Source organism: Microcaecilia unicolor, chromosome 5 (assembly GCF_901765095.1).
Source record: "Microcaecilia unicolor chromosome 5, aMicUni1.1, whole genome shotgun sequence".
Lineage (NCBI taxonomy): Eukaryota > Metazoa > Chordata > Amphibia > Gymnophiona > Siphonopidae > Microcaecilia > Microcaecilia unicolor.
The window spans coordinates 60807372-60833614 of record NC_044035.1 but is presented as its reverse complement, the minus strand read 5'-3'; the positions used below and the strand labels follow the sequence as shown (position 1 = coordinate 60833614).

The 26243-nt window shown below is 41.1% G+C and overlaps 1 protein-coding gene across 1 annotated transcript in view; it reads right to left on the bottom strand.

Moving 5' to 3' along the window:
• The window catches only part of DOCK1 (dedicator of cytokinesis 1), a 906712-nt gene that overhangs the window by 692758 nt on the left and 187711 nt on the right, over positions 1 to 26243 (bottom strand). Inside the window, exons 17-21 of the mRNA XM_030202953.1 lie at positions 23254 to 23357; positions 18361 to 18544; positions 4486 to 4583; positions 2837 to 2926; positions 2060 to 2160 (exon numbers count right to left, since the gene is read on the bottom strand). Coding sequence (XP_030058813.1) covers positions 2060 to 2160; positions 2837 to 2926; positions 4486 to 4583; positions 18361 to 18544; positions 23254 to 23357 — 577 coding nt within the window. The remainder of the gene's footprint in view (positions 1 to 2059; positions 2161 to 2836; positions 2927 to 4485; positions 4584 to 18360; positions 18545 to 23253; positions 23358 to 26243) is intronic.

Genomic DNA, 26243 nt, shown 5'->3' with positions numbered 1-26243 from the left:
GGGAAGGCCTAAATATATCCTGGACGGGGCGCATTAATGCGATAAAAATGATCTTATTACCAAAACTTCTATACCTATTCATGGCATTACCCATCCCTATTCCTCGTAGTTTCTTTGCACATCTAAACAGGAAAATGTTTGCTTTTATTTGGCGTAAAAGACCACCGAGGGTGAAACGTAATATAATGTATCAACCAAGCGACAGAGGAGGGATGGGAGTGCCCAATCTCTTCTTATACTATCAGGCAGCCCAATTACGAATTTTAGCTGACTGGCACCCACCCGGCTGTTAATAAAAAATGGCTGCACTGGGAAAGAGCCTGGTTGGGGATGAGAGAAGTGGGGGATCTCATGTGGACACCGGACAAGGAACTTAGGAATATAGGACGAAGGGTTCCCATAGGGATTAGGCACATTTTGACCACATGGTATCAAATTAGGAGGATCTGGTTCCCAGAAAGAATATACTTTCATAAGACAGGGATAGGTAGGGCTCCCGGGTTTCCGTTAGGAGGGACGGAGATTAGTTTCAAACATTGGGCACGTGCAGGGCTACACACACTGGGTCAATTATGGGATGAGGACAAAATGGTAGAATTTTCAGTATTGCAGGAGGAGTATGGGCTGCAGGCCAGAGATCAAGTATTTTACTGTTGTATTCGTAGCTATATGCTTAGCAAGGCACGAGAGGAATTGGAATTGGGGGAGACAGCTCTGGAAATTGCGTTAGGAAAGGGAGGGGGTAGAGGAAGTTTATCACGTCTGTACCTAGCCTTGTTAAGTCATGCTGACCCTCAAGCAGTATATGTCAATAGATGGGAGGCAGCATTACAAACCACAATACCTAAAGAGAGCTGGAAGAGAGGATATCATTATCTCTTCAAACCATCTCTGGCTCAGAGTGCAATTGAGAATGGCTATAAAATATATTACTGGTGGTATTATACACCAGAGAGACTGCAACGCATCTACCCAGAGGTATCAGCAGAATGCTGGCGGACTTGTGGAGCTAGGGGGACATTTATGCACATTTGGTGGGAATGCCCCAAAATAACAGACTACTGGAGGGCAATTACCTCATTGATAACTAAAGTGATTCAGCGGCCATATCCTTGTAAGCCGGAAAACTGTTTGCTACACATCAAGCCAGCATCAACAACAGGCCTGCAACATAGGCTAGCGACACAGTATCTGGTTGTCGCCAAAATAGCAATAGCAAGAAACTGGAAACAGCAGCAACCGCCGGATATACAAAGAGTACTGCAGAGACTGGACATTATGTATCAAATGGCTAAATTGACAGCCATCAGAAGAGGGCGAGTGGGAGCCTTTGGCAAACTATGGCAACCTTATGAACAATTTCAGGATCAGCAAGTAGCACCACTATGATACGGGGGGGGGGGGGGGGGGGGGATGGGAGGATGGGATGGGAAGGGTTAGGTCTAGCATAAGATGTTCAATGAGATGATAAGCTGTACTGTGAAGTATCATTGCAATGTACGATAAAATTATAATAATAAAAAAGAGTTGGAAAAAAAAAAAAAAAAAAAAGAACCTCTTCAGTGAAACTACTAGTCCTCCAGGCTCTAGTTCGGACACACAAAGAAAGAACACACCAACATACATAAATACACAAACACACATACAGAGGGTTAAAAAATCTCCATAAGACATTCTCCACTTGTCATAGAGTCTGCAAAGCATTTTCCTACTTGCCCTGCCTCCGTACGTTAGTTCTTATTTTAACCAAGCTGGTACTGAGTGTCAAGGGCCCTAACGTATGTGCCCTACTTCAGCCTCTGCTTTTAAATTGAACCATACTGTCTGAAGATCACCTACACAAACATGAGAAACACTGTTCCATCTTACAAATGAAGAACACTAACCCCCCTGTTTACTAAGCTGCACTAGCAGCTGCCATGCGCCAATGCCGACAAAGCCCATTCACTTTGAATAGGTTGTGTCGGCACTGCCGCGTGGCAGCCACTAATGCAGTTTAGTAAACAGGGGTATAAGAGCAATAACTAATAACATGCTTTTATCATATAAAAATACATACGTGTAGGCTAAGGTAGCACTAAAATGTTTCTTTATGTAGGTCTCCAACACAGGATTAAAATGCTGAAACTTTCTATCAGCAATTAGTCCAATGATAAATACCTGTGAAATAAGAAAAAAAAATGATTACTTAAAATATATCAATTTAGTAGAATTAGTATTATTGCAAACTGCTGATGATGGTTCTGAAGTACCACTCAAAAATGTAAAGTAAATTGGCAAAAATCTTTAAAATGTGGTGCATCTTTAGCCTAAAATAATCCCAGTAGAAAAAGCACAGATTCCTTCAGAGAAACAGGAACGCATTCACTGTGAAAATGATAGAAACCCGACTCTGCCTGTGCAGAAAAATGTAATGAATGTTTACATCCACAGAATGTTTCATCATAGAAAATTCTGTGAACAGAAAAAAAAAATGCATTCTTCTATGTTTAAACAGGAAAATAATGCACAACTGGGGAACATCCAACTTTTTGTCTAGCCACAAGGAAATTCTCCCATTTAAGAATGATGAATAACTTTATAAAACATGCAAAAAACTATACATGTCATGCAGACTGGCTTTTTCCACATCTTTAAACATTTTTAGGCGAATACAAACAAGGCACATTTTTCTAGCAGAAAGGCAGTTTTCGGCAGTTCAAGATATGACTAGATTTATCAAGATCATCTTGATTAATTGGTCAGGTTAATTTAGAGTACAGCAAATGAAGAATTAATCAGAACTAAAGAGGTACATAGAAAAATTATTTAAAATCAAACAACAAAATCTGCTTACCAAAGCATCAAATACCAGAGTGTCAAACGTCTCACTTTCCGAATTCTCCATCATGATATTAAAAAGAGCATCCAGTGTATCCTGTAAGAACTGAGGGAAACCATTTGTAGCATTTCAAAATAAGCCAAGTAAAAATTGCAAAAACTATTGTCTCAATTAAAAAATCCAGTGAAACACAATTATAATATTCATGCTTGTCTTCACTTTAACAGCAAGTGGTTTATGATTTACTTTATTTGATATACTGACTTTTCTTAAACAATAAGGAAATGGTTAACAAGGAGTGGAGGAGTGGCCTAGTGGTTAGGGTGGAACTGAGGAACTGAGTTTGATTCCCACTTCAGGCACAGGCAGCTCCTTGTGACTCTGGGCAAGTCACTTAACCCTCCATTGCCCCATGTAAGCCGCATTGAGCCTGCCATGAGTGGGAAAGCGCGGGGTACAAATGTAACAACAACAAAAAAAACAATAAAAGAAAAAAAAAAATCACAGTAACAGGAAAGGAAAGCGTAGAAGAATAGAAAGACAAGGAGGGGTTATGAGGGTAAGGGTGGGGTCACTAAAGGGAAAAAGATATTATTAGTCTATAAAAGGGGAGGGAGGGAGGAAGAGAGATTGGATAACTGGACTATTAAATATTGTAATTATGTCTCACAGATTATGTATGCACTGCACTAGTGGAAAGCTAGTTTAGAATGTGTCAATAAATGGCATTGTGATGTCACAGACAGAAGTTTAAGGTTAATAACATCTGCATTCCCATATAAACTTTTAAAACATATTGTTTCAGAGGTGTATTTCAGGGCCCTATTCAAAGACAAAGTTCTTAACAGGGACAACTTTCAACAGCCTCCAAAGTATGTATGTATGTACTTTGTAGCTATTTAAAAAAAAAAAAACTACTTGAACAATTTCTCTTGGAAAATTAGCTAGCATAAAAATACACAAGTATAAAAAGGGAATGAGAGGCTAAATACTATACACACAAATCTACATGCAGCATTTTCCTCCCCTGGCTCATATACAATCCCAGCAATACCTCTTTTAAAGCCAGACAGACGAGGATCATTTTTAGCCAGACCAATTTACCTGGATAATCTGCTTTGAAAATTGCCCTCAGTACAGAATGAAACAAACAATCAGAACAGTCCAATATTTTGAACCTCACATGCACATGGCCTTCACAGTTTCAAAGTACAACCAATACAAATCCCATTAGAATTTCATTGTGGGATCAAGCTGGTGGAACAGTAACCATGTTTCACACAATCATGTAGAAGATCTGGAATCTACTCTGCATTTTTGTGCTAGTCAAAGTCGGAGATGCTGCATTGGCAGAATTTACAGCCCCTTGAGAGTTCCAACTATTGTACAACCTACAGGCAAGGCTCCATGCCTCGTTACTGGGTTCTAGAAGAAGAGGCTTCAGAATTTGGTAAGAGATGGTGATCCTGTTGCTACACTGGCTGGACTAAAATTAGAAGAGGAAGAGGTTACAGAAAGAACAGAAATTCTCAGGTAGGCATGAATGAAAGCTTATTGCACCACATCTTCGATTTAGGCAAGCTTCCATTCATCAAGAAGTAGGATAACAGGAAACAGGCATTCAGGATAACACTCGGTTTGTGCATGTTCATTGCAGATTTTACCTTCACCACTTCTCCACCATCGACTTTCATTAACTGCCTCAAATTCTGCTGTAGCAAGTTTGTATTTGATCTCCATTTTAAGAGCCCCAAGAGATCCACTAGAAGCAAAGAAAAGGCAGAAGAAAATGCATAAATTCAAAATCCCAAGCAACAGAAATAATGGTCTGAAGCATACAGTAGGTACATAATACATCCATGCACATGTAAAAGTGTTACACAGATATAGCATTCCTCATTTATCTTTAACAAGCCATAATAATAAAAGTAATAAATATTTGCATGACTGAAACACACTGGGTTTTGTGCAAAGAGAAACAAAGTTTGTAGAAGAGGCAATGATGCTAAAAGAAAAAGGCAAAATATATGCTGCTCTGTACTGCACACCACCAATGCAGAATTAAAATAGAAGTAATAAAATAGACAGAAGAATATAAAGAAATATATAAGCATTATAGCCTGATATTCTATTATCATCAGCTTTCTAGTGTATGGCCAATGTCAATAGGGTCAGGCCTCTTCAGTTTCTAAGCATCCTATTGTCCTCAGACTTTATTCTCACTGATCCTTCATTCTTAATGCCCTTAAATGCCAAGATTGAATGGTGTCATTTGTTTTAGTATTATCACATTTTTTCTACAGCTTTTTTTGATTGGTTTCAGTGTTTGTTGACCTTTTTCCCTATTGGTGTTCACCGTTTTCAGCATCCGACATCATAAAAAGGGTTATAAAGAGGGACTGTTAGTAGTACTGTGTCTGCCTCTCACGTTCTATCAAGATTGAACAAAGTTTTAACTGAGTAAGCAATGTTATTGAACTAGTTAATATATAGATGATTTTGCAATTTTGCTGACAGATTTTCTTTTCACAGATTTTGGACTAATTGAGCCTGATGCAGCTATCAAAGTGCTGGCCATCATAGCTCACGGTCTGGTTTTTGCTTTACTAGGAGAAAGGGATCATCTTTCTGCTGTTGAGTTTGAATGAAATGTCTTGTTAATTGGGAGGGGTTTTTTTCTGCCAATGAAGTCCTGCTCAACCCTGGATCTTCAGTCCAGACCTTTGACCACTCCCTTGCTCGAACCAAGGAGGACTGTGCTGGATGGTGTGTATGGAATAAGCCAGAGGGTGGGGTAAGGGAGAAAGAGGACAAGAGGAGCGATGTGTGTGTATGTATGACCCAGGTTACACATAGTTAAGGTACAATAAGAATTTTATATAAGGGGTACCTATGTGGAATCTATTCTATTGAAGGAAAGTAGAGGGCTTACTTTCCTTTATAGAATATTAGCATAACTAGTAGGGCTGCATTTCAATTAAATGTTTAATTGCACAATTAATCGTATGACTAAACGACCAATATATCCCTCCCCTCCACCCCCAGGTCCTTTATCTCTCTCTCTCTCTTCCTTCCCGCCCATTTGCACCCCCCCCCCCCCCCCCCCCCGGAGTCTAACATCTCTCTCTGGTATAATGGTTAGTGCAGTGGACTTTGATCCTGGGGAACTGGGTTCAATTCCCAATTCTGCCTAACGGTTAGCAGTGGGTTAAGATCCTGGGGAACCAGGTTCAATTCCCTCTGCAGCTCCGTGTGATCCTGGGCAAGTCACTTAGCCCTCCATTGACCCAGGTATAATATACTTAGATTGTGAGCCCATCAGGGAAAGTGCATGCACCTGTACAGTATATGTAAACCGCCTCGATTTGTGCCTCGATTGAGGCAGTATATCAAATTGATAGAAACTAAACTCTTTCCTCTTTCCCCACCTCCACAGGTCCATTATTTCTCCCTCTACTCTCTCCACCCCCAAGACCATCATCTCTCTTTCTACCCTCCCACACTCCATCCATCTGAGTCCAACAACTCTCCCTCTCTTCCAGTTGTGCATCGCTTTATCTTCCCCCACTCCCAGGTCCATTCTTTCTCTTTTTCCACCATCTCCTCTTACCCCATGAGCTGCATCTCTCTCCCTTCTCCTCCACCTCTGGATCCATTCTCTTTCCAACCTTCTTTCCTTTCCCTCTTCTCCTCCATGGTCAAGTATCTCTTCCCCCACTTCCCCTCCCCTCTTGGTTTGGCGCCTCCCCATCCCCCCTTGCAGTGTCTTGCATCTCTCCCTCCCTCTCTCAATCCCCCCCCCCCACACACACACCCAGGTGTACCTTAAATCAGGTCTTCTCTTGGTCCCCAGTAGCAGCAGCAATAGTCATAGGCTGCCTGCAGCTTGCACCAGAACTTTCCCTCTGACCCATCCCGCCCCCACAGAAACAGAAAGTTGCATCAAAAGGGGTACGATGGGTCAGAAGGAAAGTCCTGGAGCAGGCCACGAGCAACGTATGAGTACCTCTGCTGCTGGAGACTGAAAGAAGAACTGATTTAAGGTACACCTAGGCAGGGTGGGGAGGCAGATATGCCGAACCGTATATCGGGGGAGGAGGAGGGGGGGGAAAGGAGAAGGGAAGAAATTGCTGGGGGACACTGTACAGTACAATTAATTTTTATTAGCTGTCATTAATTTTTAGTTGTGACTAATAACACATTAATTGCAATGTTAACTGTGATTAACGTGGAGCTCTAGTAACTATATATGCATTCATGTGTTTAGTTGTAAGCAGTTATGCCAGACAGCCAGCCATAGTGTTGGTGTAAATGCTTGCAGCTAGATTCAAGAGCTATGCACATAATTTAATATTCTATAAGTTAGGAGCAATGAGACCTGCCCACAATCTGCCCATGTGACTGCAAAGCTGCCAACTACATGCTATTGAAGCTATTGTTGTTGTTGGAGAATACCACATAGCCAGATTATTTATGTGTGTTCACTTGCATGTATAAATGACAAGAATATCAACGTTTGTGCACAGCTCCTTATACACTTACCTCCTAAAAAGCCTACTTCCACTGGATAGGAGAAAAAATGATGATAAATATGCAGGAAATAAAACTGTGAATAGATAGGTGCCATAGAAGGAAAGAGGTGAGCATGACCAGAAATATTTTTGAGTTTGGTTTTCAGAGTCTTTTTTGTGGTAATTTCTCTAAGATGTCATCTAACTCTACATCTGCAATGAAGGAAGTGAGAGCAATGAAACTGCAATCTGGGATCATGCTGAAGCATATAGCATGCATTAATCTTAAACAGCTTTTTCCAATAATGCTTTTTGTCCTCATCATCAGCGGTTCCCAAGAAGGAAGCAGATAAATTCAGGCTGAATCACAATATGTTCCTTCCCATCCAAGAGCTCAGTGAATTATTTCTTGCTAAGGGAATTGTACACAAGTGCAGTATGCATCTTTTGATAATATGAGTGCCTTGGTGAGATATTGCAGAAGAGCTGTTTCAAAGGTTTACCTTTTTTGCAGATGACACCAAACTCTGCAACAACGTAGACACCATGGAAGGTGTGGAAAACACGAGGAGGGATCAAAGCTTGAGTAATAGTCTAGAATGTAACAGATAAGGTTTAATGCTACGAGACTGGGAGACTGGGCGGCTAAATGGCAGATGACGTTTAATGTGAGCAAGTGCAAGGTGATGCATGTGGGGAAAAAAGAACCCGAATTATAGCTACGTCATGCAAGGTTCCACGTTAGGAGTTATGGACCAAGAAAGGGATCTGGGTGTCGTCGTCCATAACACACTGAAACCTGCTCAGTGTGCTGCTGCGGCTAGGAAAGCGAATAGAATGTTGGGTATTATTAGGAAAGGTATGGAAAACAGGTGTGAGGATGTTATAATGCCGTTGTATCGCTCCATGGTGCGACCGCACCTTGAGTATTGTGTTCAACTCTGGTCGCCGCATCTCAAGAAAGATATAATAGAATTGGAAAAGGTGCAGCGAAGGGCGACTAAAATGATAGCGGGGATGGGACGACTTCCCTATGAAGAAAGACTAAGGAGGCTAGGGCTATTCAGCTTGGAGAAGAGACGGCTGAGGGGAGACATGATAGAGGTATATAAAATAATGAGTGGAATGGAACAGGTGGATGTGAAGCTTCTGTTCACGCTTTCCAAAAATACTAGGACTAGGGGGCATGCGATTAAACTACAGTGTAGTAAATTTAAAACAAATCGGAGAAAATGTTTCTTCACCCAACGTGTAATTAAACTCTGGAATTCATTGCCGGAGAATGTGGTGAAGGCGGTTAGCTTAGCAGAGTTTAAACAGGGGTTGGACGGTTTCCTAAAGGACAAGTCCATAAACCGCTACTAAACGGACTTGGAAAAATCCCAAATTCCAGGAATAACATGTATAGAATGTTTGTACATTTGGGAAGCTTGCCAGGTGCCCTTGGCCTGGATTGGCCGCTGTCGTGGACAAGATGCTGGGCTCGATGGACCCTTGGTCTTTTCCCAGTATGGCATTACTTATGTACTTATGTAAATGCAAGGTCATGCATTTGATCTATAAAAACCCAAGGGAGAGGTACGTACAGGGAGTAAATTGTGAAAAATTACAGAAGGACTTTATGAGACTGGGAGACTGCGCGGCTAGATGGCAGATGACGTTTAATGTGAGCAAGTGTAAGGTGATGCATGTGGGGAAAAAAGAACCTGAATTATAGCTATGTCATGCAAGGTTCCACGTTAGGAGTTACGGACCAAGAAAGGGATCTGGGTGTCGTCGTCGATAATACACTGAAACCTTCTGCTCAGTGGTGCTGCTGCGGCTAGGAAAGTGAATAGAATGTTGGGTATTATTAGGAAAGGTATGGAAAACAGGTGTGAGGATGTTATAATGCCGTTATATCGCTCCATGGTGCGACCGCACCTTGAGTATTGTGTTCAATTCTGGTCGCATCATCTCAAGAAAGATATAGTGGAACTGGAAAAGGTGCAGCGAAGGGCAACTAAAATGATAGCGGGGATGGGACGACTTCCCTATGAAGAAAGACTAAGGAAGCTAGGGCTATTCAGCTTGGAGAAGAGACGGCTGAGGGGAGACATGATAGAGGTATATAAAATAATGAGTGGAATGGAACAGGTGGATGTGAAACATCTGTTCACGCTTTCCAAAAATACTAGGACTAGGGGGCATGCGATTAAACTACAGTGTAGTAAATTTAAAACAAATCAGAGAAAATTTTTCTTCACCCAACGTGTAATTAAACTCTGGCATTCATTGCCGGAGAATGTGGTGAAGGCGGTTAGCTTGGCAGAGTTTAAAAGGGGGTTAAACGGTTTCCTAAATGACAAGTCCATAAACCGCTACTAAATGGACTTGGGAAAAATCCACAATTCCAGGAATAACATGTATAGAATGTTTGTACGTTTGGAAAGCTTGCCAGGTGCCCTTGGCCTGGATTGGCCGCTGTTGTGGATAGGATGCTGGGCTCGATGGACCCTTGGTCTTTTCCCAGTGTGGCATTACTTATGTACTTATGTAAAGTTTTTCCATGTAGGAAAGAAGAATGGGATCTATGGATGATCATATTTGATTATCTTTTGGCTACCAAACTGGGGAGATAAGCCAACAGCAAAATAGCTAAAAGGCCATTTCACTGCATAAGGAGAGGAAGGGGCATCAGGAAAAAGGAAATGATAATATCCTTTTGTATAAGTCTCTGATGAAACCTCATTTGATATACTGTTTGCAATTCTGGAAAATGCAGCTTGAAAAAGACATAAAACAAAGAGTCGATCTAGAGAGTTGCTACTACAGGCTTATGGTGATGCAGGGTAGCTGGGCAGACATAGGCTGTGGAGCTCCCTGGTGTCCACCCTTTATTAGAACATCTGAGAGTAGATGACCACGCTCAGTGGGACTGTGTAGAACCCCAATAAAGTGATGCGCTGACTGGATGTGCTCTGAAGAGGTGTGAAGAGGCTGGATATGTCTGGACCCTCAGAAGGCAAAGAGGATGTGTGGGAATATGAGGCTAAAATGGTGAGAAAGCCATGCAATTGGCAGGTAGCAACCTGATGCAGGAGATGCCAAAGATGTCAAGCTTAATAAGATGTATTCAGAATGGGAGGAAATCAGAGACAAATCTGGATGCATACCGGGAGAGTGGAGGACTTGGAACAAAGAATGTTTGTCCAAGAGGATGAAACAGGCCAGCTGTCCCATCAACTACAAGAACTCCTGCAAAAGACTTCAAAACTGAAGCTATCTTTGATTGATGACTTCTGGAGAAACTGGGTCTAGAGGTGACGAACCGTTATAGTATGAACAAGTCCACTGTTTCAGCCTGATATGAGACCATGGCTGGCAATCACCTATATTCTAAACTGGGAAGACAAGGAGTGATTGTTTTTGAGCTTACCAGAAAGAAAGGAGTTTGAAGTATCATGGCAGCAAGTTTCTTCTGTTTCAGGATTATTCAACGCACGTGGCTGCACAACAGGGGGCAATGGCACCAGTGTGCACCAAGCCACATTGGTACCATTTGGCTTCTTGTTTCTCATGTGAGTCTGCCATGACGGAAAGGTGCTGTATCTTGTGACAATGGATGAAACAAGAGCATTTATGCACCAGCTGGATCCAAGTGGAAAGAAAGACGGCAGTCCAGAATGTGAGATGGTTGATCATCAATAAGAGTGCATCTGGATTTTCAAAAAGTATTTGACTAAGCGCCTCATGAGAGACTCCAGAGGAAATAAAAAAAGTCATAGCATAAGAGGCAATGTCCTATTATCCATTGAGAACGGGTTAAAAGTTAGAAAACAGAGTAAGTTTAAATGGTTAATACTATCAAAGGAGAAAGGTGAATAGTCCCCAGGGCTCTTTGCTGGGACCACTACTTTAACATTTATAAATGACCTGGAAACAGGAATAATGATGATTAAATCTGCAGATGCCACAAAGTTATTCAAAAATCACAACAGGATTGTGAGAAACTGCAAGAGCTTACAAGACTGGGAGATTGGGCATTGAAATGGCAGATGATATTCAATGCACATGGTATATATATATATATATATATATATATATATATATATATATATATATATATATATATATATACCATGATCTGTTCCATGTATGTTACCATGTATGTATGCACCTTAACACAATACTATTTGTAATTCTGTTACCCAGAAATGGCAACCGCCATTACGGCAAATGTAAGCCACATTGAGCCTGCAAATTGGTGAGAAAATGTGGGATACAAATGCTACAAATACATAAAATAAATAAATAAAAATGTGAGCAAGTGAAAATAAAGGAAAAGCAACAGAAACTATAGCTACATGTTGCACAGTTCCTCACTAGGAGTCACCAGCCAGGAAAAGGTTTTAGGTGTCACCTTTCATGATACATTAAAATCCTCTGCTCAGTGTACAGCAGCAGCCAAGAAAATAAATAAAACAATAGGAATTATTAGGAAGAAGATGGAGAATAAAACATATCATAATGTCTCTATATCACTGCAGGTGCAACAGTACCTCGAATATTTTGTGTAATTCTGGTCATTGCATCTAAAGAAAGATAAAGCTGAATCATAAAAGGTAGAGAGAGGGCTGACAAAATGATAAACAGGATGGAATGATTCCCCTATGAGGAAAGGCTAAAGAGGTTAGGGCTCTTCAGCTTAAAAAGACAGTTAGGGCTCTTCAGCTTAAAAAGACAGTTGAGGGGAGATATGATAGAGATCTATAAAATGATGAGTGGAGTGGAACAGGTAGTCATGAATCGCTTGTTTATTGTTTCCAGAATTACAAAGACAAAGGGCAGAAAATATTGCTTCATGACATAATTAAACCCTGGAATTTGTTGGCAGAAAATGTGGTAAAACTCATTAGCATAGCAGGGTTTTAAAATGTTTAGACAAGTTCCTAGAAGAAAAGTCTATAAACTGTTATGAAGATGGGCTTTTGGAAAATCCATTCCTTATTCCTGGGATAGGCAGCATGAAATCTATTACTCTTTATGATCCTGCCAGGTACTTGTGATCTGGATTGGCCACTGTTGGAAAAGGGATACTGGGCTTGATGGACCTTTAGACTGTCCTAGTACGGCAATGCTTATGTAGAGCTTTCTATAGGGAAGCTTTATGACCATCTTGTGGGAGTGTGTATGTAAGCTGCCAGAAAGAGTAGGCCTGTGTGGAAGGTCCCTACCATTGAAGAGCCTGGACAAGAAGCCTAAAAAGGACTACCTGGCACTAGCCAGTTACAAAAATGCAATAAATATAGATCAGCCTAATTACTGATCTAAATTCACCATTCCATGAGATAGTGGCAAGGTTAGCCCGTCAACCCTGCATATCACAGTCAGAAGACAAAGTTGTAGTACAAACACCTTCCCTCCTTCAATCTGAAACAGCTGTAATTCTTTCCTTCCCTTGACAAATCTATCCCCAGCCCCAGAATCCCATCCTCCTTACCAGGAGGTGGTAAAGAGTAACTAGATTACAGCCCTCTTTAAAAAAACGGTGTTAACTCTTCATACTTTGAGGGGTACATTGCATTAATCAGAATGGGTTGGAGGCTCATGCTAGACCGGGGAGGTTTCTGATTCCGGAGGACGGGTGGTAGACAGAGGCTCCTTACTAATTGGGATGGATGTCAGTTTAGTTCAGTTTTAGCTTAGATGCACCAGAGAGGTTTACAATAGAATACAAATATGAAAGAAGGGGGCTTTAGTCCAAGGACGTGCGTGATCTCTCTCTTTGAGGCTTATATCTTGCAATATGTCAAAGCGTTGTGGGAAGAACACCATTCAGACGGTTCGTTGATTGGTCTTAACTCAAATGAGGTAGTCAGAAATTGCATGTTTACTTCTGCTATTTCAGGCATCAGTCGTTCGTGGCAGAGAGAAGAACCCAAGATTTGGGAGCGATGTTTCACTTTGCCCGGCAGGCCCTAATACTCCTCTGCCTCCTAGAGCAGAATTGCAGCCAGTGCTTGCTGGGGCATTCCCCTTGGTAGAGCTAAGTGGGTATAAGGTTGAGGTTCTCTCTGGAGTGATGACGTCACAGACAGCACTGTTCGATGAAGTGCCAGCTGGAGAGAACTGGAGAGATAAGCTGCAGCTCCACTGGAGATTTCGTTGCTGTTTGTCAAACCAGGTGAAATTACCTTGGAATTGATTTCGCAAGCCATGGAAGCCCTTTACACTGTACTTTCTAAAGTTCTTCCTGCATTGGCTCCGAATGCTGGTATGAGCACTGCTGCTATTAATGGAAATGTGGGGAATTTGGGACTTCAGCTTCAGCAGGTAAAAACTACTCAAACTGCTATACTACCGGATAAGATAGTATATCACAGAATTGAAAACTCAGAGATCTATGATAAAGGATTGAACTTGAGGTTACTGAAGTTTCCTCAAACCACCACATCTACTACAAAAACTATATTTTATACATTCTTGAAGGAGGTTTTTAAATATGAGGAGACAGCCTTGCCACCTTTGAATAACATATACTTCATTCCAATGCCATCTAAGAAGTGCAATAGCTCATTAGTGAAACCTGATCAGGGAAAACCTTTGTTCAAATAGTTTGAACGTGACCAACATTTTGGAGGCCTCTGCAGAAGAGATAATATCTCATGCTACATTTTTGTTGTTTTTTTATTTCTACAGTACAAACAAACACTATTGTGACTTTTCTTTAGAATGAGAGATCGTAACTTTATGTGTGTGTGTGTGTGTGTGTGTGTGGGGTTCTTATTTTTCCTCATAGGCGGTCGGTGGCCCAACTGTTTGGGGAGGCTAAAGGGGGCGGGGTTAGGGGTGGGGCCAGGGGTGGGGCTTAAATCCATAATTGTCTGGTAACACAGAAAAAAAATAAAAATAAAAGTCACGATTAATACCTTTTATTAAATTTAGATATTAGATATGTATCATATGTCAAAGAATAAAGTGGTTGCTCAAAGCATATACTAACCACAATCGCTCAACTGCAAAACACTATGCACAACTTTGTGCAAAAACACACTCAGAACCTTACTGTACCATAAATATTACACTGGGCAGACCCTAATACACCAATATACCACCCATACGGAAAATGCAGACCGTCAACAATATGAAACAAGGGATCATATCACAATTCTCATGTACAGCCACAAAACACCCTAATTCATGTTTAATGTGGGATAAAATGCCATAAATAAGTAAATAAATATAAACTTTTAATGCTGAGCACCTGATTCTCAAAGTGGACATATTCCAAACACTATAATGAAAATAAATTTATCTTTTCTACCTTTGTTGTCTGGTGACTTCGTTTTTTCTGATCATGCTGGCCCAGTATCCCATTCTGCTGCTGTCCTCTTAACTCCATTTCCAGGGCTTCCTTTCCATTTATTTCTTTACTTTCCACCTTTCTTCTTCATTTCTTGTCCTACATCTGTAAGTAAAAGCTGGGTCCTCCACAGACTTGACTGTCCAGTGGATCCAGCTTCTGCCTATTTTCTCCATCCATGTGCAGTTTTTCTTCTTTTTTCCTTTTCCCTCATCTCATCTCCGTCCTCTCTCTTCCCTCCCCTCTCCTCTACGTCCAGCAATTTCTCCTCTCTCCCTGGGCCCAGTCCTCCCATCTATGTCCACCCATGCTCCTCTCTCCCCTGCCCCCCTCCATTCACCCATATTCAGCAATTCCCCTCTTTCCCTGAGCCCTGCCATCCCATCCATGCTCCTCTCTCCCCTGCCCCCCTCCATTCACCCATATTCAGCAATTCCCCTCTTTCCCTGAGCCCTGCCATCCCATCCATGCTCCTCTCTCCCCTGCCCCCCTCCATTCACCCATATTCAGCAATTACCCTCTTTCCCTGAGCCCTGCCATCCCATTCATCTCACTCTCTCCCCTGCCCCAACTGCCCACCCTCTTCTCCCCCCAAGATCACTTTACTTTTTTTTCTTTCAAATTTACCTCCAGTCCGGCAGCGCAGCGACAGACAGAGTCAGTGAAAGCGCTCCCAGTAAAAGCGCTTCTCTTCGCTCAGTGCCCCGCCTTCTTCTGACATCATGACGTCAGAAGAAGACGGGGCACTGAGCGAAGAGAAGCGCTTTTACTGGGAGCGCTTTCACTGACGCTGTCTGTCGCTGCGCTGCCGGACTGAAGGTAAATTTTTAAAAAAAGGAAACGGATCTTGGGGGAAAGAGGGCGGGCAGTTGGGACGAGCGTCATCATCAGGATCCGATCAGCCTCCCCAAGCCTCCGATACCGGGCGCCTATGTTTTTCCTGATGTTTCTAAATGGACTCTAAAGAAGAAAAACAAATTTTCTGGCATTCCACCAGAGAGCCTTAGCTTTAGGTGCTACGTTTCAATGACAGTTTCCTTGCAAATGTGTGATTTTCTTGAATAATGATACATGTGTCTTTTTTGAACCCTCCCATTTACAATTGTTTCTCAAGGAGAAAGGAGCTGTGGCATCTTGATTCCTTAGGTATATGATATTATGACATCATGATTTGGGCTATAAGGTTTTGTTAGCACAAGTTCCACACTCTTCTTAATCTTCTTATGATTAAGATGTCTATCATCTCTTAGACTAACTTCACTTGGTTTCCCCTTATTTGTAGACTATTGTAGTGTAAAAGCGGAAGTCTCTACCTATATCTTTATTGGTGTATATTTTCCTTAAAATATAAGAACAGCCATACTGAGTCAGACCAACAATCCATCCAGCCCAGTATCCTGCTTTCAGCAGTGGCCAATCCAGGTCACAAGTACCTGGCAGAAACACAATTAGTAGCACCATTCCATGCTAACAATCCCAGGGCAAGCAGTGGCTTCCCCCATGTCCATCTCAATAACAGGCTATGGACTTTCCTCCAGGAACTTGTGCAAACCTTTTTTAAACCTGGATACACTAACCACAGTTACCACATCCTCTGGCAACGAGTTCCAGAGCTTAACTATTCTTTGAATGAAAATATATTCCCTCCTACTTGTTTTAAAAGTATTTTAATACAATTTCATTGAGTGTACCCTGGTCTTTCTACTTTCTGAATGAGAGAAAAAAAAACGTTTCACCTCCACCCGTTGCACTCCACTCACTGCACTATCCCCCCCCCCCCCCAGTTGTCTCTTTTCCAAGCTGAAGAGCCCTAACCTCTTTATTATAATATTTTTGGTCTTATTTTGCATCCCTCTCCTAATAATCCATAGCATTTTGGCCGCCGCTGCACACTGGGCAGAAGATTTCAGCGTATCGTTTACAATGACATCTAGGTCTTTTTCTTGAGTACTTTTTCTATGTTTGTGCAGCGCTGCGTACGCCTTGTAGCGCTATAGAAATGCTAAATAGTAATAGTAGTAGTAGTAGTACTGACTCCTAAAGTGGACCATAACATCAGATAACTATGATTAAATTATTCTTCCCAATGTGCATCACTTTGAATTTGTCTACATTAAATTTCATCTGCCAATATGGTGAACTATCTGCGCTGTTTCTTTGCAAATGTTTTCTTTTTAACACTTATTTGAAATTCAATTTAATAAAATATGAAAGAATGGGTATATATTTAATTGAAATAACTGAGTGAACTCAAGAGGTAATTATGAATTGTAAATATATCGGGTCATTCCCTGGCCAGTTCAAATTCTGTCCTATCCAACTAGAGAACTTGGGTACATGGCCTACTGAAACCATTAGCTCATAGCTCCCATTTGTTTTCTTCCATTAGTCCACTCAGGGGGAACAATTAAAATTCTATGATCTGGCATCTGGTGACTATTCTAATACAAGGGCCATCTAAGCAGATGATCTCTAAATAGAGCCCCCTTAATGTAGTGATATGCCTGCTCAAAGAGTCACATTTGAACTGATTTGAAAGAGGAAAAAGTGAGGCTAGACCTCCGATAAGAAGGAACTGAGTCCTAAAAGAAGCAGTGACATAGCTAAATGCTATTTGGAGCCTGATTTTCAATGGTTGGGGAATCAGAGTGTGTTGAGATGACCTCAGAGCACATGATGGTAAATAGTATTTAGAAGAATCTGTTAGGAGGGCTTTAAAGGTTATTGTAGAATTTAATTATGTAGGCAATCAGAAGCCAATAATGTTCATGTGGAGTTCCATTTTTTTTTATAAGAACCATAAATAAGTTTCAATAGTAGAGTGAAGAACACAGCCACAACCATTCTAACATGACCCTTTTTTGCTCTGCTATGCTCTCAATATCATTATGGAATCCATCATTGGAATCAGTTTCTGACCAGCAGAAGACTGGCCTTAGGAACATCTAATGTTGGCTTTCTTTAGCTCACATGCCCTTAAATGTTCTAGTTGGAAGCACAATCTCATTGTTTTGTACTTCAATCTTCAATATTTTTTGTGTCTACAGTTTGAAAAATTGATACCTAAGATAGCAAACATTCCTACATACACATATTTTTCTTAACAAAACTAGTGTCTACTGCATGTAGCATTGCTTTTTTTTAATTTAGAAAATGTGTCAAAATGACCAAACACCACAATGGGCATAAGAAACAAAACACCTAAATATGTCCTAATAAATCTGATCTGGAAACACACCATGTGATTTCCAGCCTTGTTTTTCTCTTAGATCAATTCAATCAATCAACTGCAGTTCACAGCAGAAAATTCACTGGCTGCTTTTTTTTTTTTTTTCAAAATACCATGATTCACAGTAAAATGCATGATGGTGCCACACTGAAACATCTGCCATGAATTTTATTTCCCAGTGATTTGCCACAAGATTTCAATGGCAATTGGACCATACTGAAGGAAAATTTAAAATTGACAGACTGCAAATGATTCATTAAATCAGTTCATTAAAAGATTTTTAAAAGTTTGTGTATCTTTAAGGAGCTGAAAAACTGTTTTATATCATAGCAAACACTCCTTACAAAATGCCTGTTGTTGTTTTTTTTTTAATTATAATTATTGAATTTGTTCATTAGTTATTCCAGTCAACATATCAACCCAGAACAGAAAATGGCTTCCAACAGTAACATACCATTCTGCGTGAGTTTGGTTGAACAAACAAGAGTGGAAATCTGGAAGGAATCTTTACTGATGGTGCAGCTACCAAGGTTCTGCATGCTCTTTCCAGTTGCAGAGTGTCCTTTTTCTTCCAGTTCTATTTTTGTGGATGGTAGACTCAAATATGTTGAAGCATCTTCAAGTTTCTTTGCTTCTGCCTATTGTAGAATGCATTTCAGGGAAGAAGAAAAAATGAAATTACTCACGTGTAGCAGATGTTCTCTGAGGACAGCAGGACAAGGATTCTCACAAGTGGTTGACAACCCCCCCCCCCCCCCCCCCCCCCCCCCGATAGATGAGGATGTTACCCAGCATTGCTAGTATTCAAGCAGCTTTAGGTAGGCCTGCATTGTGCATACTTGGGTGCCTTCCCACCTGCCCCAGTTGAGTGGGATCCACAGTTGGATCAAAAAGCATAAAAGAATGCAACTCCTAGGGGAGGTGGAAGGGATTGTGAGAATCCTTGTCCTGCTGTCCTCAGAGAACATCTGCCACAGGACATAGGATCTCTCAAGTGGGAATCCCTAGATACCAGGCTCAACGAAAACAATGAGGTCTTGCAATGGCAAAAGCCAAGCAGAAACCAGACAACTTGAACTTGTATGCAGTCTTTTTGTGGACTGCAGCCTGGAACAGAAGAAAAATGGGCCTGAGAGGATGGAGTTGGATCCTAGATACCAAACAAATTATGCAGAATTGTCTAACCGAACCAGTTATCACATTGGATATTCTGTTCACGGCAGCAGTCAAATATGAATACATAGACTTTAGACCATATCACAGCTCTGCAAATCTCCTCAAGTGGTCTACCAATACAGCCATGGTTCTTACATTATGAGCCATGACATGACCCTCAAGCGTCAGCCTGGCATTAAGCAAAGGAGATGAAGTCTGCAAGCCAATTGGACAAAGCTTGTTTACCTATGGCTGCCCCCATCATATTTGGATCAAAAGACTGAAAAAGCTGGGTGAGCTTTAGTCCACTACAGATAAAAGGCTAAGACTCGCTTGCAGTCCAAGGTGTGCAATGCACTTTCACCAGGATGGGTGTGAGGCTTTGAGAAGAATGTTGGTAGGACAACTGATTAAGATGGAACTCAAACACAACTTTTGGAAGAAACTTAGGATGCATGTGGAGAACTATTCTGTTATGATGAAACCTTGTTTAAGGTGGATCTACTACTAGAGCCTGAAGCTCACAAAGCTTCCAGGTCAGGTGCTTCAGAAGACTGGAGTCAAATAGCTCAAAGAGAGCTTTCATCAGCAGGGTGAGGACAGTGTTTAGGTCCCATGACACAGTTGGAGGTTTGACAGGGGGTTTTATCAACAGCAAACCTCTCATGAAGCAAATAACTAGAGGCTGTACAAAAATGGGCTTTCCTCCCATATAGTGATAAGCACCAGTCACACCAAGGTGAACCCTTACAGAGTTGGTCTTCAAACCAGATTTAGACAGGTATAGGAGGTAGTCAAGCAGGTTTTGTGTAGGCAAGAGAGGATCTGGACCCTTGTCCTCACACCAGATGACAAACCTCCTCCATTTAAAAGTAACACCCTTTAGTAGAATCTTTTCCAGAAGCCAGCAGGATCCTGAAGACACTCTCAGGCAACTGAAGAGATGCAAATTCTATGCTCTCAATATCCAGGGTGTGAGGGCCAGGGACTGGAGGCTGGGAAGCAGAAGAGATTCCTTGTTCTGAATCAGGAGGGTCGGACAACAGTCAAACCTCCACAGTTCTTCAGAGGACAATTCCAGAAGAGAGAACCAGATCTGCTTCAGCAATTAAGGTGCAACAAGGATCATGGTTCCCTAGGTCCTGCTCAAGTTTCTGTAAAGTTTTCCATATCAGAGGAATGGGTGTATATGCATATAGGAGATCTTCTCTCCAACACAGGAGGAAGTCATCCACTAGTCTGTCACGTGACCTGAGTCTGGAGCACTACTGAAGGACCTTGTCCAAATAAATGGCAAAAATATCCACTGAGGGAGTGCTTCATTCATGAAGGATCTTGTGAGCAATGTCCATGCTAAGAGACCACTCGTGCGGTTGCATCACCCTGTTCAGTCTGTCTGCAGACAGTTGTCTTTCCCCACCAGGTATGTGACGCAGAGCACCATGCCACCACTGGTGGTCCACTGTTACAGCTCGACTGCTTCCCGACAAAAGGGGTAGGATCTCGTATGATTTCATAGTACATGGCAACCTGACTCTCCATCTGAGTTAGCACAATTTGGTTCAAGAGATTTTTGAAAGCCTTTCGAGGGTTCCAGATTGCCTGTAGCTCTAAGAGATTGATTTTCAGCTTAGACTCCTGAGTTGACCAGATTCCCTGGGTGTGAAGCCCATCTGCATGGGCTCCCTACTCTGTAGTCAAAACCTTCTGGGGAGGAAGAATTTGAAATGGGAGTCCCATGGTCAAATTGGGCTGATCCATCTACCAGAGAAGTGACTGAGCCAACTCTGAAGTAACCGTGATGACATCCACAAAATTCCCCTTGGCTTCACACCACTAAGAAGCAAGGGTCCACTGGGCACTCCACAAATGGATGCGAGTCATGGGAGTGACATGCACTATAGAGGTCATGTGGCCCAACAATTTTGACATCTGCTGAGCTGTGACCTACTGGGTGCACTGAATCTGAGTGGCAATGGCAATGACAGCATCTGCCCACGCCTGAGGCAAGTAGGCTCGAGCTTGCACTGGGATCTAGCAGGGCTCCAATGTACTCCAGATGTGAACCTACGCCTTTTGAGAGGAGTAGGCACCCTTTTGAATCCCACCTGAAAGCCTCCAAAATGTGGAGGACTTAGAAGGAGCAGCCCAAGAAAGGGACTTGATGGTATCTATTCTGTTCTTAATGAGGTCTGCCACCTCTTCCACCTTGCCCCCAGAAAGGCATCACCAAAGGCAGGGCAGGTGACAGTGTGGCGATGGCCTAAGAAAATGTCGGTGCTGACTCGGAAGTGGAGCCCCAGCTTTAGGGAGACTAGTGCATTGGGCAACACTTCAGAAGAGAGGGAGAAATACTCCCAGTGCTGATACTTTTTGAGTACTGGCACTGCAGATTCCCCAGAGCTCCCAGCACTGTACTATGAGGAAAACCGATGCCAGTGCTTCTTCGCCTATGCTCGGTGCCCAGCATTAGAGACTTCACTGCCAACGAGGACATTCTTGGGTCCAAGGATGCTTGGCCCAGGCAGTCTCTACTGGTACTCAACATCAAGGCGGGGGGGGGGGGTAAATCTCTGCTGATGCATCACCAGTATCCGGTGCAGCTCCAGAAGTCATGGGGACTGATGCTGTCTATGCCAATATCAGTTGTATCAGACTTCTGTTAACTGAAAAGCCTCTCATGCAACAGCCTCTCTAGCTTTCTGAGTTTTCTTCTTTATTTGAGCGCAAAGAGGGCAATCAGAGGTCTTATTGTAATCAGGGCCCAGGCATTTTAGGCATATGTCATACAGGTCACCAACAGATGTGGTTGTCTTACAGTTTCTGTATCGCTTAAACAAACTGGCGGTTTTATGGGACATCACAGGAAAAATAGCTGTAGCAAAATCAAAAGGCTCAATAATGAAAAGAGGGAAATAAGATTTTTTTTTCTGTTTTAAGAACCTGGCTGAGAGCTCAGGACTAAAAATGGCCAGCCACAAAACAATGAAAAAAAATCAAAAGGGCCAAAAACCTAAGACAAAATGGAAGGGAAAGAGGATAAACCAAAATTAAAAGTCGTCTCATGCTACTCACAAAGTCCAGAGAGGAAAGGGGCGTGCAGTTGTAAAAACAAAGTTTACCAAACGCTGTCTTCTCAGCTCCATAGAGAAAGTGAAACTAGGGGTCCTGCGTGACTCAGGCAGACGGGAAGGCACTCACACATTGGTGGTGCAGGCCCACCAAAAGCTTCTTGAATAGTAGGAATGCTGGGTAGCATCCACACCGGGGCTCATCGGAGGATGTCACCCACTTGTGAGATCCTATGTCCTTGGAGTAAAACACTTACCAAATTGTTAAAGAAAAAAAGGCAAGCATTGATACAATATGTGGTTAATCAAAGTCATAAGATACAACATAGTGATCATCAAAGCTTTTATCTACAAAACAGACTTTGTTTGGGTGTGGGGGAGGAGAGATGTTGATGCATGAAGGGGTAGGTTTTTTGTTTGTGCACTGCTTCTATTGTTTTTATTAACTTGCCAGCAGTATATTAAAAACTTTATAAGTAGTCTCTGCCAGTCTTCATCTTTAAAATATAACCTTGCCTACTCTGCATCAACAGAGAGTAACCTATGTAACTTTGTAAGTCTATGTACTAAGAAAAATGAGCCTCTATTTCTGCATTCATGTTTACAGGAATGCTCTTTACTAACAGAATCATATATGTACTGGAAATCAGTTGGCTGACTTTGGTGTGGTTTTAGTATGATACGTAGCATTTGCAGTGGCTTTCATCTGAGTATTCTCTGTAGAAAAGTATCTGATTTTGCAGTAAATATCCTAAAATCCTCATGCCCCCCCCCCCCCAGAATCCATTTCAATTTCACCTATAGCATTTGCTGTTTTTAGCTAATCTCCTGTATCGATTTTGTTCAAGAATACACAATTACTTCACTATCATGGCATACACCATCAAAATCATTTTCTAATACATTCACTATCCAAAAATGTTTGCCAACCATCTCTTACCCATAGCAAAATTATATATTCCTAAAGTTCTGGTACCACTCCACTACTCTTATTGTTCATAACAATTAAATTGTTGTTATGCAAATAAGAATAAGAAATGTTCAATTCAATTTTGAGTGTTCTGAAAATATTGCACACATACTAAATGGTATTTATGACAAATCACTACAAAATACTATACCTTGTACACTATGAGATCATGTTCTCCATCTCGTAATGTTGTTCCATCATATCTCATTAGCTTCACAAAGGCTAAAGCAAATATTTTCTCAGACTTATCTTTGGCTGTTCACAAAAGAAAGCATAAAATACATTGCTCAGTTTTAAAACACAATGGATTTACAAGTGTCCTACAAAAACATAAAAACAAATGGAAAACAAATGTCTCAATATTTAAAAGCATTCATCCAGGTAGCAGCAGTAGTACCCAGATAAAGCCCAGCCCATACCTGGATTTTCAGCGGCATAATTCAGATAAAGCCTCTGAAAATAATTGCAGACTATCCCAGCACCACCCAAATAGCCAGGGGAGTCCAGGGCCAGAACCTGGGCAGAACTGGAAGCTGTCTAGGTCCCACGATATTCAGTGTCAATACCCAGTTAACAAGACAGCAGCAAAAAAGCTGTTCTATATTAATCAGCTAGCTATCTGAGTATCAGCAGTACCTGGATAGTGGCTCCAGTCTATTCTATATCTAGATATTCAGCACCGGTATCTGGCTATTAACTGGCACTCATATCGCAGTAGAACTTAAAATGCTGTGGCAAGAATTTAAAAGCAATGCTGACAGCAGATTTTAAATATCAGCCAGAATGTGTTTTAAACGATTGATTATTTTATTATATAACACGGAATACTTAACTATGCATTAGTGTCAACATCAATATGCATTCAGTATTAAGGTGTATTTGTTCTTAAATACTACCTTAATAAAACCATCAGGATATTCAAGGCATACTTGACCCAGGACAGAATTTTCTTCCTCAACACCCACCAATAAACTAAAATAAAATAAAACCATCTCTAGATGAAGTAGTAAGCACCCTCTCAACCATATGCATTCAGTATTAAGGTATATTTGTTCTTAAATATTACCTTAATAAAACCATCAGGATATTCTTGTCCCAGAACAGAATTTCCTTCCTCTACAGATTCAAACTCCCACCAATAAAACAAAACCGCCTTTAGATGAAGAATTAAGCACCTTCTCAACCACCTGGCCCCTAGGATCTCCTTCAAGTCTCTCCTTCCCACATGACCCTTCCTTAAGCTTAAGGATCCTCAAGGGCAGAAGTAATACTCAGTCACTGTTGTCCTCCCCAAAATCCAAAATGGTGTCTATTGACCTGATGCTCTCCACTGCCCTGAAAATGAGGGTCAGCTGGCATCATTCTGAATTTCAGCAAAGCAGGACAGGAGCAATTTGGGTGCTAGCTTTGAGTTCTTCAGCTAAAGGTGAAGTTTATTGCCAAAAAGCAAAACTGAACCTGTAAAGTGGATTCTGCTTTGTGACAGGATATCTTCTGGGGACACCACATTCAGGGCCATATGACCCTTTCAGGACTGTAAAGGGGTATGTGTAGGCAGCACACGTTACCCACTGCTAGTAATATGTATGTTGCCAGCTACAGGAACATATGCTACTGGTGCAAAGTTTTCACTAGGGGCTTACTGACATTTAGTAAATCCCGCATTTGCTATGGGCTGCTGCCTTGCATTAAAAATCCACGTTAAGGACACATTTTAAACACGTGTTTGTAAACAGATTCCCTAGTAAGCAAATAATGTCAGAAAATAAGATTCCCTACAAAACATAAGCAAATCTTCACAGTGTTAACCAAAGTATCCATATAGGTTTCAGGTTTCAGCTTATTTGATATATTGCCTATCAATGTCACAGCTAAGTGGATTATAATACAAGGTTAAGATAAATAAGGGTGGTCCATAAGCATATGGACATACCTACACCATATACAAAACAAGAAAGGACAATTTCTGGAAATATATTAAGGATGGACTGTAGTTTGCAAAGATCATGAGGACTTTGCAAAAACAGTATTGTTATTATTGTATTTTGATAAACATTCACTCCACGTGATTTATGGACTACACATGCTTTTATTCTTTATAGTATTTTTGTTTATTCACGGGAACAATATTTTGTTTTATTTTTATTTCATTGTATTTTATTTTTCTTTCATTTCTTTCCTATAATGTTTTTGGTCTCATGCATTACACCAATAGTCTCTAATTGTTCTCATACCTCACACTAACATGATCAGTTTTCATCTCATCTAAAATGTAAAACGCACTGAACCCTGGAAAGGAGATATTAATGGTATACAATAACTGATTTGATGACATTTCTCTATTTTATTTTGCATTTTTTAAGACATAGTATTTTCTTCATATTTCAGTGTATACTTTACAATGATTTGAAATCTAACCGGACAGCACATGAATTTCAGTATTTCCATCTTCTTTGGTATCTCTAATTACATACGGAGGTAGGAAATACAGCGTACATGTAGAACAATTAGCTGACTAGTACCAAATCTCAAAGCACTGCGCCACAGTATAAATCTCCCGAATTTTAATATGGAGGATTCTTACCTAACGGTGCTAGTGGAAGGTTTTTTTTTTTTTTATACTTTTGTCTTTGTTTTGGATTGTTTCTACTTCAGGTATGTTTATTTTCTTCTCCACATCTTCCTCTGTCTTGCACCATCTATTGTTTTTATGACTGCAGAATCCTCACGGTCTATTCTATTTTTGTGCCCTTTTCACCCTTCGGTTTATTTTATTTTTGTGTTCTTTAACCCATTCGCTTTAAGGGAATATTTTTTTTTAACTTAGAGAAGTGTTTTCTTCACATTTGTTAGTCAGCACATATTCTCTTTCATTCACTATGTTTCCTTTGGTAGTGTTCTTTGAACTAACATTGTGTTTTACTCTTATGTGGTTCTTTTCCTTCATAGATCCTGAGTTACACAGTTTGTTCATATCAATTATACATCCATATTCAAGGTCAGTTTCCTTAGCCATTTTTTAGTCGTATTGATTCTTGCATTACTAATTTATCTGGTGATCATGTGGCAGAAGCATTATTGTATATTTGTTGCACTCCCAAGTTTTTTCTCAAGTTGTGTGGAATCTAGATGTTTAGGATT